This window comes from Pholcus phalangioides, unplaced genomic scaffold (genome assembly GCF_987345545.1).
Source record: "Pholcus phalangioides strain wild (caught in Gottingen) unplaced genomic scaffold, Ppha-v1.0 ptg000009l_1, whole genome shotgun sequence".
Lineage (NCBI taxonomy): Eukaryota > Metazoa > Arthropoda > Arachnida > Araneae > Pholcidae > Pholcus > Pholcus phalangioides.
In genome coordinates this window covers 42,084,942-42,099,753 of record NW_028301602.1, presented here as the reverse complement: position 1 = coordinate 42,099,753, position 14,812 = coordinate 42,084,942, and the positions used below count along the sequence as shown (strand labels likewise).

The window sequence follows — 14,812 nt, the reverse complement described above, 5'->3', positions numbered from 1 at the left end:
GTGAGAGTTTTCTGTAATTTGAGGCCCTTTGTTTTCAATTCAGAGCCCTGGCGCAGGCCCTTTGCCCACCTGTTAAGACATCATTGACTAGTTTTAGAGGATTATAAAACCAAACACATTTTATTTAGAAACATTCAATAAGCATATTTAAATTTGAAATATAAATCCATGTATCACAAAGTTGATCCAATTGATTAAAGGTATATGCAGAGTGCATAGGTAAACAGGGCATATGACATTTTACTGGGAAACCGTTCATAGAGGCATACTTCCAATTAGAAGTATCCAAATCATGTGTAGTACTGAGATATGTCATTCATGTTACTAGGGGGTTGTATAGTTCATCAAATGAAAAAATTAACTTTTTATACTGCCATCCTGTGTTAAAATACCTGATGAGAAGGTTGTTGCCCTGTCTCTCTTTATGCCAACCAAAAATTCCATGTTTAAGTCAAATATTTTTCTAAGTCAAATATTGGCACAGATATTTGAATTCAAAAAACGGAGGAAAGTTAGTGAAAAACAGCATTGGATGCAGATAAAACGATTTTCCAGCATTTAAATGCTGTTCTTTCCTAAGTTTCCTCTGCTTTTTGATTTCGAACATCTCGGTGAATATTGCACTTAAAAAGGAATTTTTTTTGTTGGAATCAGGAGAGAACTTTCTAAGTTAAAAGTTTTTAATAATTAAAAAATTTTAATAACTTTTTCTAATAAAAAAACTTTTTGATTTATATAAAATTTAAAACAGTTTTTGAGCGCACAGGGATAGTATGGAAAGTTAATTTGTCATTTTAATAACTATGCACGACATTGCAACATAATGACATATCTGAGTACTACACATGATTTAACTTTTTCTTATTGGAAGTATGCTTCTAAGAATATGTTCCCCAGTAAATGTATGCCCTGTTACCTATGTATGCACCCTGTATATTCTGAGTTAATTCTGATAGTACAGCCAAAAGAAGCTGACAGTATGTCATCACAAAGCTTGCTTTCACGTACAAAATAAACTCTCGTGTGGCCAGAGGGGCTGAAGCTGCTTGAAAACGAGTCTGACATCCAGCTTGAAAAATCTCCTGTGTGGCTGTAGCCTAATTCCAGTTGGCAAAATGGTTTCCACTAAACTCCTGGTTAAGAACTTCCTACTCTTAATGGAAGAATCAGGGGCGCCTTGATTTTTTTTCTTTTTATGATAGTTCTGAAGATATGGATCACTTCATCTTCTCTATAGGAAACAATCTATGATTCCTAATTTTTGTTATTAAACTTGCTTACTCCTTTAGTCATTTGTTTGATTAGTGGTTGAAATTTCAGTGTTTTTTCATTACAAAAAATTTTTCATTTCAAAATAATTACTTTCTCTAATAACATCCTATAGAAATCAAAATGACTTTTTCTCTAAATAAGGGCTATATTGCTCATATTTGTTATTTCTGTGTTTTCATTTTCATAATAAAAGTTTATTTCATTTTTGATGTAATATATTTTGTAAATAAGCATACTCTTGAGTTTCTTCGATGTTTTCATCCCACAGGCTGATTTTAATAGACAAGTAGAACAAGCTTTCCTTTACTTGGAGCCTCTAATTCAGAGTGCTATAGCTCAGTGTTTGGTTGCTACTGAAGGTGAGTCAGGCAAAGGGATGTACCAGCCTCTGATGTCGATTCTCTCCAGTATTTATGTGCTTAAAAATATGTACAGAGGCGAAACCCAGCAAGGTGCTGGTAAAGATCACCCTCCTTGTGAAAGGAAGCTCCGCTGCATATCAGATATGATTAGCATCATTGAAGACATGGAGCTTGATGAAACAGAGCGTATGTAATTTTTGTATAATATTTTTTTTATATTATATGAGATTTGTTTATTAAAATAAATTGTTAGGTATCTGATCAAATTGATGGTTAAAAGCCATAGCAGCTCAACCTTTTTGCATTACCTTTTTACCCCTTATGATTGTATACTATGAATTGAAATAAATCGCTTGAAAATTTTCTCTACTTCTACTTGTTTTCAAGTTTGTAATTTATCATTCTTAATGGATCACTTTGAATCTTGTGTAAAGCTGCTTGCATTATTTTTCTTCATAATTCCTGCTTTTGTTCAATCATCTGTCTGTCTTCATTTCTTGATTCAAATGAAAATAGCATTAGAATAAAAAATTTAGTTTACATAATTTTTGTTTTTGTTTGTCACTTGATCAATCAAAATCAAATTTCAGAGTTACTTCAAACAAAGAAGTTCATAAAAAGTCTATCTGATAAAATCAAGAAGTATGGTGTGAGCGCAGGTGGAAGGTTCGAATGGGTAAATAGTGTCCTTGTTACTGCTGTGCGTGATGGCTACTGGCTGCTCATTGAAGATGTTAATTTTTGCAGGTGATTAAACTATTATACTTTCCATTTTTTTTATGACATTTCAATCTTGATTATCAGTTCCAAAAACCAAACTTTTTAATTTTTTACAAACTTTTTCTTCGTTCATTCCTAATTATTTATTACATGTTTTTCATGGCAGGAGCACTGGTAATTTCGTGAAATGTTTCATATTTAACAACTCTCTATGTACTTTTATAGTCCATCTGTGCTAGATCGTCTAAATGGATTGTTGGAAAAGGATGGTGTACTGACTCTGTCTGAACAAGGAGCAGTCAAAGGCAAAATTCAGGAGATCAGACCTCATCATGATTTTAGGTAAAATATCTGTCAATATTAAATATAACTTTTTCTGTACTTAGGAAACCCAAGAAGAGCATGGGAACATCAGTAATTTAGCGACTCATTGATGGAGAGGAATACTTAATAAAAATGAAATAATATCTATTAAAAATAACTTCAGTTTGGATGGAGATTAACTTTCAAAATGCTATATATATATAAACTTATGCTTATTACTGGGGCTTGGATTTTTATGACCTAAAAATCTTAAACATGCAAGCATTTATAATCTAAAAAACACAAAAAATATTACCTTAAAATTTTTCCGCATTATATTTTATATTTTCATTTTCAGATAATGTTTCCTATCTTAAGATTAAAAAAAATAAACCGTAAATTAAAAAAAATCCAAATGATTTTTTATTACAACTATCTGATTCACAAAATTCAAATGAAAACCACACTTACCTTGTGTAAAGTTATTATTGTTCTAGAACATTCTACAAAATTGCACAGAATTATGAAATGTATTTTGGAATGTTCAATATTAAGGAAAACTGCTGTAATTTAGTTTCTTCTAAGAAATATTTTAAGGAACCAGGTGAAGTGTCTTATAAAAAATCTAGAACAGCATTTCTCTACCTATGGTCTGCAGAGGAGAAGTGGTCCATGGGGATGATGGTCTGCAGGCAGACTTGATAATTTGATTAATTGAATTAAAAATTATTCATTTGTTATTGAAGTTAGTTATATCCATCTGGGTGAAATAAAAATTACACCTGCATGCTAAGGTTCACTTACCTTATTGAGAAAAATGCAGGAAATTGTGATTTTAGATATGGGATATTTAAAATACATAATTTACGATGAATTTGCTAAATACTAGTAAAATTACTGAAAGGCGGAATAAGGAGCTGCTGCAAATCGCAAATCATAATTAATTTCACTGAAAAACATTCAAACGGTGAACATATTTCATTGAGAAAAATACATGTAACAGGATCTTAAATACGATAAAGTACAGGACATCGCCCCAAAAATGTTGCTATATGTTGGCAAAATCATCAATTGTGGAAATTCCTGAAATACCAATGGAAAGGACCCATGAATACATGTATTATTCATTTCTCCATGAGGGGGAGGTGGAGGACTACACTGGAAATTGCAGTGCGATAAAATGCTGTGTACAGAAAAAACATTGAACCTGACAAATATGCGACAAAAATATATATATTAGTAGCCATGATCATTACAATACAATTCATAAGTTAGGAAAACCCACACGATTTTAGTAAATATCACATTCAAATGACATCGTTGAAAAACAACGCAAAAAAAAAATCTGAACTGAAATACACAGTCCCATCCCGTAATACCACACATAAGTGGTCCGTCAAGTTGTTTCAGATGTTTTGCTGGTCCTTGAGCTCAGAAAGGTTGAGAAACACTGATCTAGAACAAATATAGCAATATCTGAAGAAGCTATGTCATAAAGCTGATGTCTGGTTTCTGCAGTCTCGTTAACTTTTACTTCAGCTGTATAGCAAAAGAACTAGAACTTTCAACATATTTAAAAGTAAAATAATATAATTTAGTATTGAGAGAAAATATTCTTTCTGAGCATTCAAATTTTAACAGGGCCAAACTATGAGGGAGTGACGAATTTTAGGGATTAAAATTGATATTCACTTCGAAACATAGTGAAAAAAACACTGATAAAGTGCTTTGAAGTTTTACAAAGACAGGGGTTATTTTATCGCACATGCATCTTGTAAGTATATCTCTGAGAAACTTCTATCGAATTGGTGCATGTCGTAATGTGCTGTGTATCTAATGCAAAATTTGTTTCTGTGGAATGCATATTATGCATTTGCCACCATGTGTCTTCTGATTTTGGAAGCAAACATCTCGGCAGGTTCATTTTATTTTATTTATTGTGCCTATTTTATTAAGTTCTAAATGTTCTGATTTCTCAATGTGGAAGAACTTTTTAAATTGGAGATTGGCTGGCATTCACACCTAGAAATTGGAAAACCAATTTTGGCTGACCACCACCACTATGCCATCAATAAGAGTTTGAACCTGTGTCCTTGCAATGCAAGTCTATCACATTGCTCACATGTAATCGGGGTGTGTTCAAAACCAACCCCCTTCCTGCAAAAAAACACCTATGTTCTGGCTCTGAAATAGCAGCATCTTTAAGACAGGATGAAAATGTTTGAAGAGAGAGAAACTAATATTTCATGTGGCCAAATGACTAGTATCATGCTTGGTGTGTCATCCATGGTTCCCCCCATCAGCAGCATAGCAATGGGTCACCCCCCCCCCCCCTCCTATTAGTAGTAATTATTGGGGAAGCAAATGGAATTTTTTTTTTTAAATTCATTCAAGAGTACATTCATTACTTTTATGAATTCTATTTTCTGTCTTGTTCTTGTCGTTTGATCTGTAGGTATTTTCTTGATGAAACATTTTAGTGATAAATGACCAAAAATTTGATCAATTGTTTGAAAATTCCTAAAATATGACTGATTGCTCAAAAATGGCCAATAGCCCATTAAAATGTCTAAAATATGACTTGTTATACAAAAAAATCCTTAGCCATGTCATTAACCATTTAAAGGCCAAACTATGAACAAAGTCACTTATTGTTTTGGAATTTGAGGTTCTTTTTCATGCCTATACATAGATCAAATTTAAAGAAAAAAATTTTTTTTTCTTGGTTTTTCACGATGTTCCACAAATGGAACATTGACACTTGGGGAGAGGTGAAAGCGGAAACTGATATTGCCTATATTCTCACGATTATTTCTGGAGTGCAGTCATCACACAAATTTCTATTCTACTACAAATTCAAATTTGCAACACATGGCGATTTTTTCAACATGAAAATGAGTGCAGAAAATTCAAATTGTTTTATGTCTGTGATAAAATAAGGAAAACACATATTTGATGGACCCATTTGTCACATTGGTAGCATTTATGCAGTGTTTTTTTTTTTGGCAAACCGCACACTGTCCTTGCTTCGCAAACACAATGTAATGGCCATCAGATGACCTGACATCTTTTTTTCAGTGGGGAACTGAATGAATAATTAACCCCCTTCTTTAGATTGTAGAAGGTCCATTGTCACTCCTCTTTGGAATTCCAAATGTGAAATACGATCCACTTCTCGCAACTCTGAATGAATTTTCCAACGTGCTTATAATGTTCATATGACAAATCTTTTCCAATCGAATCCAGAGATGAGGTTTTAATCGGATTCTAGAAAAAAAAATTTTATCCCATGCAATAATTTTTTTTTGGATTGCTGAAAACTGTCTTGCCTTTTCTTGAAACTTGAGTGTTGCACTTATATTTTGCTCCTTTTTTCTGCCCTACATCTGTTGAAGAACACGTTTCTGGAGTTTTCTAACACCCCTATCCTCGTTGTTGCAAAATTACCTAGCATTTCACATACATCAGTTGGAACTGTTGATACTAGATAATTTTCAACAATATCTTCATTCATGATGTTTCCATTTTCATTAGCACGTAATTGGTATATATCTACATCCTATAATTCGGAATCTGAAAGAGTTTCTAAATATCTTACAGCTTCTAATGTGAGATATCTTTTTGATATGGTTACACTTAGCTGAACACATGACTATCTACAGGGTGATCAGCGAATAAGCCCTTATTTCAAAATTAAATATCTCTACAACAAAGGTCAATAGAATTATGCGGTAAACGGTACGTTTATTAGCAAAACTGTAAGAATGTTGTACGGAAATTTCAAAAATTTAGTTTTTTAAAATTAAAAAAAAAAACTGGAGATTTTGGGGTTCCGAAAATCCTTATTTGTGTGAAGAGAAACCACTGCATTCGCCTAAAGTTACTGCATGGGCTAAGGTATGCGCCAGAGGCATTATCGGCCCCTTCTTCTTACAAGAAACGATTACTACTGAACGTTACGTTACAATTTTGGAACAATTTGGATTGGATTGGATTTTGAATTTTTTGGCGCAAGGACCAATTTGGTCAAACTGCGCCAAAGCAAGACATAAAAATGAGAAAAATGTCCTTCTGTCATGTCAAAAAACTAAAACATATAAAACGGAACATGAAACGTAAAACAATGACATAAATTTTAAAAACTATAATTTGTCATAAAAACCAATGGCTTTGATGAATTTAAAAATGCGAGATGCATCGTTATTGTCATTTAAAATATCATGAAGTGAAAGATGACTATGACCAAAAGTGGTCGTAAAATGATGACGATGATGTGAACAAGTAAAAGCATGAGCAATGGTCAATGGACTTTGACAATGAGGGCACTCTGGTTGACTCTCTCGTAATAACAAATATGATTGTGTTAGGCGACTGTGTCCTATGCGCAACCGGGCAAGCAGAACTTCCTCCTTTCTGTTAGTTCTGCAGCTCGAACGCCAAAGGCCAAGTGTGGGCTTGATGGCATGAAGTTTATTATTTATCTGATGGTTCCAATGATCCTGCCAGCGGTGATGCATCACTTCCCGGAGGATTGAGAAGTGGTCACTGGCAGGTACCAAAAGGTTATTGTCAATGTTAGTTGTTGTTCGAGCTGCGGTGTCTGCTTTTTCGTTGCCCGGTATTCCTACATGACCTGGTACCCAGTATAGGAACAATTTGTCAGCACACGTGGCGCATACCGCAGCCCATGCAGTAACTTTAAGCGAATGCAGTGGTTTCTCTTCACACAAATAAGGAATTTCGAAGCCCCAAAATCTCCAGTTTTTTTTTTTTTTTTTAATTTTAAAAAATTAAAAAAACAACTAAATTTTCGAAATTTCTGTACAACATTCTTACAGTTTTGCTAATAAACGTACTGTTTATCGCATAATTCTATTGATCTTTGTTGTAGAGATAGTTAATTTTGAAATAAGGGCTTATTCGCTGATCACCCTGTAAGATTGTCAGACTCGGTTTGATTAATCTGCAGTTCGCTAAAACATTCATTTCTAAGAATGCTAGAATAAAAACGTGCTCAGCCAATGTAAACAATCCAGTCCAGAAAGCACATTCCTCTGTCATATTACCCAGAATTATAACCATGTCAAATGATGACAACGCCCTGGGGTTCAAACCAGGGTTTAAGCTGGATAAAAAATTCCTTTCGCAAAAAAGCGAAAAGCTTTAGCAAAATGCTCCAATGCTAATGTAATGATTGATGGTTGCACATCTACTCGTTGCGTACCTCCTGTACACATTTTCGCGAAAGTGGTTACTACCTTTTTCGCATTTTGCGAAAAATGTGACTGTAGCTGGTTTTTCCTGGTTCGAACGAAAAATTAAAGCAGCGTACTGCACATTAGATATATATCTAGAATCCTGCTCTCTTGAAAGGTCCATGCTCCATAAATAGAACATGCATTTTTGAACTCATGGAGCCCTTTAACGTTTAACAGTACAAAGAAACTAATTTGATTGATGTATTAAGTGGTAGAAACACACAAAATAATTTTCAATTTACTTCAAAATTCAAATTTTAATCAAAACGGGGGGAAAATGACCAAGAAATGTCAAATTTCAAAATTCTGCCAAAATTTATTTTTTTTACCTGAAGTTTCCTAATTTATTTCAAAAAATACTTTGAACTCTCCTCTACATATGATAAAAAAACTGGAAAGGTTTGAATCAATTTTTATCTGATATTTTTGTAAATAAAAACTTGTGTTCCATTTATGGAACATTAGCCTTTCAATGGTAAACTCTGAGTCCTACTTATTATGCTTACCATATTAAGATGAATTCAGAAAAGAAAATTCAACTACCTCAACGAAGAATAAAGCCACTGTCCCCTCGTAATTCAGGCGAATGCACTAGAGTTTATATAGGTTATATGGGACCATGCATGGATCAGACCTAACTCAGCTAATATTAGGGATGGGACGAATATAGTGATTTGGCCAAATATCAATTTTCTTCTATATAATTCATCACAAATATAAGTAAAATTGGTGTTTTTAATTGAAAATAAAATTAATAATTTAAAATGATTTGATATTTTGAATTTTAATTATGCAATTTATTATTTAAATAAATATTGAATAACTTCAGTAGCTCAATATGTATCTTGTCTAGGTATAACCTTCAGTTCGTGAACTTGTGTAATTCTTGCTCACTTCCACCTTATTGCAATAGGATTCTATTTTCAGCTTCATGTTTTCCTTATCCTAGAAATTCACCCTGGCGCCCTCTACACCACACAATAAAATATAATCAGTAAATTTTAAATTTTTAGGAAAAATTGGAATATAATTTTTAAAATTAAATTTTTGTGCGTGGGGGAAACAAAAACATTAACGTGCAAAAGGGCAGAATAGCAGCTGAATATTCATCTTATCTCTGGGGGGGTCATTTAGTCAGCATCGATGGAGGTGGGAGGGGGGTTTGGATGATACTTACGTCATCAACCACCCTTTATGTAAATATGAAATATTCTTAATGGCATCTTATTCGGTGCGCCAAAAATGGAAAAAAATATTTTGATAGTCATTCTGCACCTGAATTAACATTATATCTATTGATAAGACCCCTACAGATCCACTTTAGTGATCTCTAAATTTGTCACGGTTCCTTCAAGTGCTCTGAAAATGTATCCGGGCCACTTAAGTAATCTGGAACTATGCCCCGCATCACTCAAGTGATCCGCAATTATGCCAAGGATCACTTAAGTAATCTGGAAATGTTCTGCGGGTAATTTGAGTTATGTAGAACCACACTGGGGCCCGTTTAAGTGCTCTAAAACTGTGCCACATGTCACTCAATGGATCTCTAAATGTGCCACGGATCATTGAAGTATTCTGGAACTGTGTCGCAGGTTACTTAATCTTTGATCTTTGAAAGTGATATTTGAGGCCTACTTCAGTGATCTGGAAATGTGCCACAGGCCACTTAAATGTTTTGGAATTGTGCCATGGCCCACTTGAATGCTCTGTAATTGTGCCACGGGTTATTTAAGTGATTTATAAATGTGCTGTATAGTTCATTTTTACAAAATTAGGTTTTTGGGACAAGCCACATCAGATAACCTTCAGGGGTTGCATTTGGTCTATGGGTCAAAAGTTTACCATATAAATGGCTTAAAGGGTGGGTCGCAATGAATTTCTTAGAGAAATTTTGAGTTCTTACCCTTCAAATAGCATTGAAATTAATAGAAATTGATTATAATAACATATAAAGGTATTTTCATTCAAAATTTTTATTTTTATTAATTACTTACCAGAATATGTGATGCCACTCTCCATTATTCATACAAAGGTTTTAACAACCTTTAATGAATAAAGTGTGGGGAGAGAGACACCATCTTCGAATACATATGTTGCCTATAGCTTGTTTTTTTTTTAAAAGAACGTAAAAATTTTTTCTGAAAACACTGGAAAATTTGTCTTGTTCACTAATAGAAATATTTACTTATATATATCAACTCTACAGGGTGATTGTAAAAAAACTATCCCGACATATGGGGCCCCTAACTATCATACCATTCACAGAAACTGAATGAAATTTTGGCATAAGGTATTTTGATGTATGCGCTCAAAAATGATATGGAAAACAACAGTGTCACTCTAACAGTTACGGTTACAGTGAGAAAATTTCGAAAATATCAAATGGCAACACCAAGTTTTTTGTATTGGAATGTGATCTCCATTGTGGAAAACCCTAAATAGCGTTCGAAAGGCAACTGTAGCATGAAAATCACCGGCGGTAGATAGGCTAAAAGTGAGGACAACCAATAAGGACAGAGAAGCAGCATAAAATAAAGCATTTTATTGTGTTTCACAAATTTTCCACATGACCTTGTGGAGGACTAATCAGGCTGGGATCTCAGCCGAAGAAACGGTGTGACGAATGAAACGAACATTAATGCTCTGGTGCACGGCAAAGCCCTTTTTACTTTTTCCTTGCCTAGCTCCGGGGATTTTCGTGCTACAGGTGCCATTCCAACGCTATTTAGTGTTTTTCAGTATGGAGATCGCATTCCAATACAAAAAACTTGGTGTTGCCATTTGATATTTTCGAAATTTTCTCACTGTAACCGTAACTGTTAGAGTGACACTGTTGTTTTCCATATCATTCTTGAGCGCATACCTCAAAATACCTTATGCCAAAATTTCATTCAGTTTCTGTGAATGGTATGATAGTTAGGGGCCCATATGTCGGGATAGTTTTTTTATAATCACCCCGTATATATCATATATTATATATATGTTATATATCAACAAGTTACACATATAAGGCGAAAGGTTGTCCACGGCTAATAATTTAGCCCATTGGTCGGTCGCAGTTTGCTCTTGTATTATTTGAATCTGGGACTTCTAACATTTTTTTTTTTTGGGGGGGGGGGGGGCTATACATTCCAAAAATGTAAAAAAAGAAAGCGTGATTTGTTTGGATCTAAATACTTACAATAGTTGATAAAAGCACTTCAGTGTATGCATTTTAACAAATAATTGTCCTGTAAATGAGAATACAAATATAAAAACGATAATTGTAATTTTTTTCTCCCTTGCAGATTGATACTTACTATGGACCCTCAACATGGTGAAATATCTCCTGCAATGCGAAACAGAGGAGTCGAAATAGCGCTGACCTCAGATGTAAGTTGAGAGGAATAAAAAGCCTATTCCGTTGTTTTTGAATGATTATTGAATTTTATGGTTAGATGGATATACATTCAATCTCATATATTTTCTTTTTTTTTCAGTGCATGAAATCAGGCAGTGATGGATTTGGTCTCAAAAACACCACTGAAATTCTGCAGTCTAAAGGAATTACTGATCATTTTTTGGGAAGTTGTTTGACCAACTTGTACAATGTTTTGGTGGATAAGGGTTTTGGTGAGTTTTGAAAAAGATAATCTATTTGTATTTTTTGTTTTGTAGAGACAGATTTTGGTATGAAGAAGTTGAAAGAGGTCTCAAAATATTCATCAATGAATATTGATGAGGCTCATGAATGAGCCTGATGGATATTTTGAGCAAACTAACTATGTGGGTTGCATGAGTCATATTTTCTTTGCACTTTGTACACTTACTATGGAGATAAGGAATTATCCAAATTTTAAGTAATTTGCTTGCCTTATTTGTTAAGACATATGGCTTTTTGACCTGTCCACAAAAATACTAAAAAAAGTATATATGATTTTTTTCTTCCCAATAACTTTATTGAATAAAAGTACTGCAGTATTCAAAGCTTCAGTATTGGATAGCTTGCATTGCAACTTTCCCAATTTTGAAGTGTAAATGCAAGCCGGTTCACTGTTTGAAAAAATCTCTCCACAGTGTTCAAGTAGACTTTCAACATGATACATAACACAGAAATTCAAGTATGCTGCTATTTTTACTTTAGATGGCAGCTCCACTGAAACACAAAATACAAGTAACTAACATTGCAAATATGTTAGGGTCACGCATACACTTGAAGCAAATGTTCTGGCATGCATTAATTCATTGGAAATTACCAGGGAGAATGTTTACGAGGTGAGTGTACGCTAAATTAGTAATGGTTGTATTCAAAGATAAGGAACGGTCATCACACTTGTGTCAATCAGTTGGATTGGGTAGTTGATAAACTGAAGCTTTTCTGTTCGAGTATTCTATTCTATTCAACTGGTGGTTTTAAGTTGTTTTAATTACATTTATACTCTTCATTCTTACTATATCGATGTCACTAAAAATATAAAAGAAAACGTTTTTGGTAATTTTTTTAGACATGTTTCTATATTTTTAGTTCATTTTTATGCAGCATTTTCTAGCAGTTACAGGTTAAAAAATCCTAACCGAACGGAAAATCATTCAATAATTTCCCTTGCATGTTACTCATTTAGAAAATGAGGAAAAAAACAAGACAAAATATTTTATATTTAGTGTGGCTCAAACGTGACTGGTAAATATCAAGTACAGTCAAACCTCGTTAGTGCGTCACCCGGTTAACACGTCACTCCGCGTACCGGATCACTTTTTTTGGAAGTCCCTATTGTCCTCAGGCAAGAATTGGCAAGCTATGGCTCACTCCGTTTAACGAGTCACTCCGCTTACCAAGTCATATTTTTGCTCTCCCAAGAGTGACTCATTAACGAGGTTTGACTGTACTGATATTATATGCAAATGAACAATTAATATCAGCAGTGAAAAAAATTCTAGCATTTGCTCATTCATTATCACTTGTTACATCCATGATGAAATAAAAATGAGATAATGAGTCAGGAGGTTTCACACCTGCGTCCTCACGATGTGTGTTTATCACAATGCCCACACAACAGCATAGCAGCCAAAGTAAACTTCCATTGAGCCGGTGGCCCTTAGCTACAGCAGAGACGACCCCCAGGTGGCGACAGTATAGAGAAATGATAGCAAGTACTGAATGCAGCAACTACTTATCAGTATAACAGCAATTACTCAATCATGCTGAAGCTCTTATTGGTTATACACAGAACGGATTGTGAGGGTTCCTTCATCATATTGTACTGTGTTGCCAGAATGTTTTGTCACGAAATATGGCACTCTTTTGTGAATAAAAGCATTTTTCATTCTTGAGAAAGCTATATCCAATAATATTTGAGGAATGAAAAGTTTCATGTTGAAGTTGACCTGTCTGTTATAGTTCCAAATTGAGCTAGGGAACAGGCCTGTAGCCAGAAATTTTGTTCAGGAGGGAGGGGGGACCAAAGTGATAAAACAATATATTTAGCCATCTTTTCCCCTTTTTTGTCAGTCATTTTCTCACATTTCGAGGGGAGGTGCCAGACCCCCAAGTTCTCTTCTCTCACTATTGCCTTGCTAGGGAACCACCTTTCCACATGATCATTGCACAGACCAACTTCAGAAAGAAAAAATAAGTAAACTAATACTACACATGTATACTACTACACAAAAATATAAAGCTAAATTTTGAAAAAGCTCATTTGACATTGTTGAATTTTTTAGAAGAAAAAAAATTGTAGTAGCATACCATAAAAGTATTTGCTCACATATCAACCAAACTGTTACAACCAAATTATACTGCTCATAAAAATCATGAACTTAGAAATCATTGCTATAATATATTAATCTTGCTTTTATGATTATGTTTGTTTGGACTGTTTATTCAATATTATAGAATTTTTACAGCAGCTGAGCTCGTTTTGATAAGAATTTTTCTTTTTTTTTTCTTTACTTACAGAAAAACCTTCTTGCTACGACTTTTTCAACATTTCTTCACTATGTATTCAGTACTTGCAGAAGAATCAAACTTTACATGAGGCATTGGAGAAAAGCTTTGAAGTTGGCTTTATCAAAAATATATTTAATGATATTAATAGGATTGTAAGTATTTATATATAGATCGTAGTAATGAGAGTGGTGATTGCACACACATTTCTTCCCCCCTCTCCACCCAAAACATCAGGTATGTGTCTGTGTGCTTCATAGCTCCTCCCCCCCTCCCCCAATGAAATTCTCATTTTCTGATTAGAGTACGTAGGATGTTCGAAATACAGTCGCCCCCCCCATCCCCATATTTGCTGGGTTACCTTCTGGGGGGGGGGCGAATATGGGAAGTCCACGAATAATCGAAACCATAGTTTTTTGTATATCTCGTTTATTGAACATCATGAGAAGAGCAGGGTGTGACTCATAGGGTAGAAGGGAATGTAAAAGAGGATGCAGCAATTGTTGGAGATTTTTCTGAAAGATTGTTGTGATTTTTCTGTTTGCTGTTTCTTCTTCATATCATCAAGTATGTAGGAGTATGTTTACACAGAGCTTCCTCTACCAATTTTTCTACATATTAAGAACGTAACGTGGAGGGATGTATGTCATGAAAGTAATCTGCTGATTTGAACTTGTGAAGCCCTTCAACTATGTTTTTCATGGTGAACTTGTCCTCCACTTCTTTATCTTGATTATCTTCTTCTGGTACCGCTTCATTTTCAGAAGCAGTCCGCTGCATTAATTCCTCCTCAGTCAATGTTTCTGAATTGCTATTAATTGACTTTTGTATATCGATATCATTGAACCCTTCTCCACCTACCTGTTTTGCTAATGTGACAATGTCTTTTATAGTCTCTTCAGTTGGCTCTGTAGAAGTGATTGTGTCCTGGAATGCAGGCATTGTGGCCAAGGGTTAATCCAACCCGAGGTGAC

The 14,812-nt window shown here is 34.4% G+C and overlaps 1 protein-coding gene across 1 annotated transcript in view; it reads left to right on the top strand.

Moving 5' to 3' along the window:
• The window catches only part of LOC149083093 (midasin), a 376,364-nt gene that overhangs the window by 206,357 nt on the left and 155,195 nt on the right, over positions 1 to 14,812 (top strand). The window contains exons 42-47 of the mRNA XM_089236227.1: positions 1,541 to 1,820; positions 2,225 to 2,381; positions 2,580 to 2,696; positions 11,203 to 11,287; positions 11,395 to 11,527; positions 13,851 to 13,993. Of these exons, the coding sequence (XP_089092353.1) occupies positions 1,541 to 1,820; positions 2,225 to 2,381; positions 2,580 to 2,696; positions 11,203 to 11,287; positions 11,395 to 11,527; positions 13,851 to 13,993 (915 nt within the window). The remainder of the gene's footprint in view (positions 1 to 1,540; positions 1,821 to 2,224; positions 2,382 to 2,579; positions 2,697 to 11,202; positions 11,288 to 11,394; positions 11,528 to 13,850; positions 13,994 to 14,812) is intronic.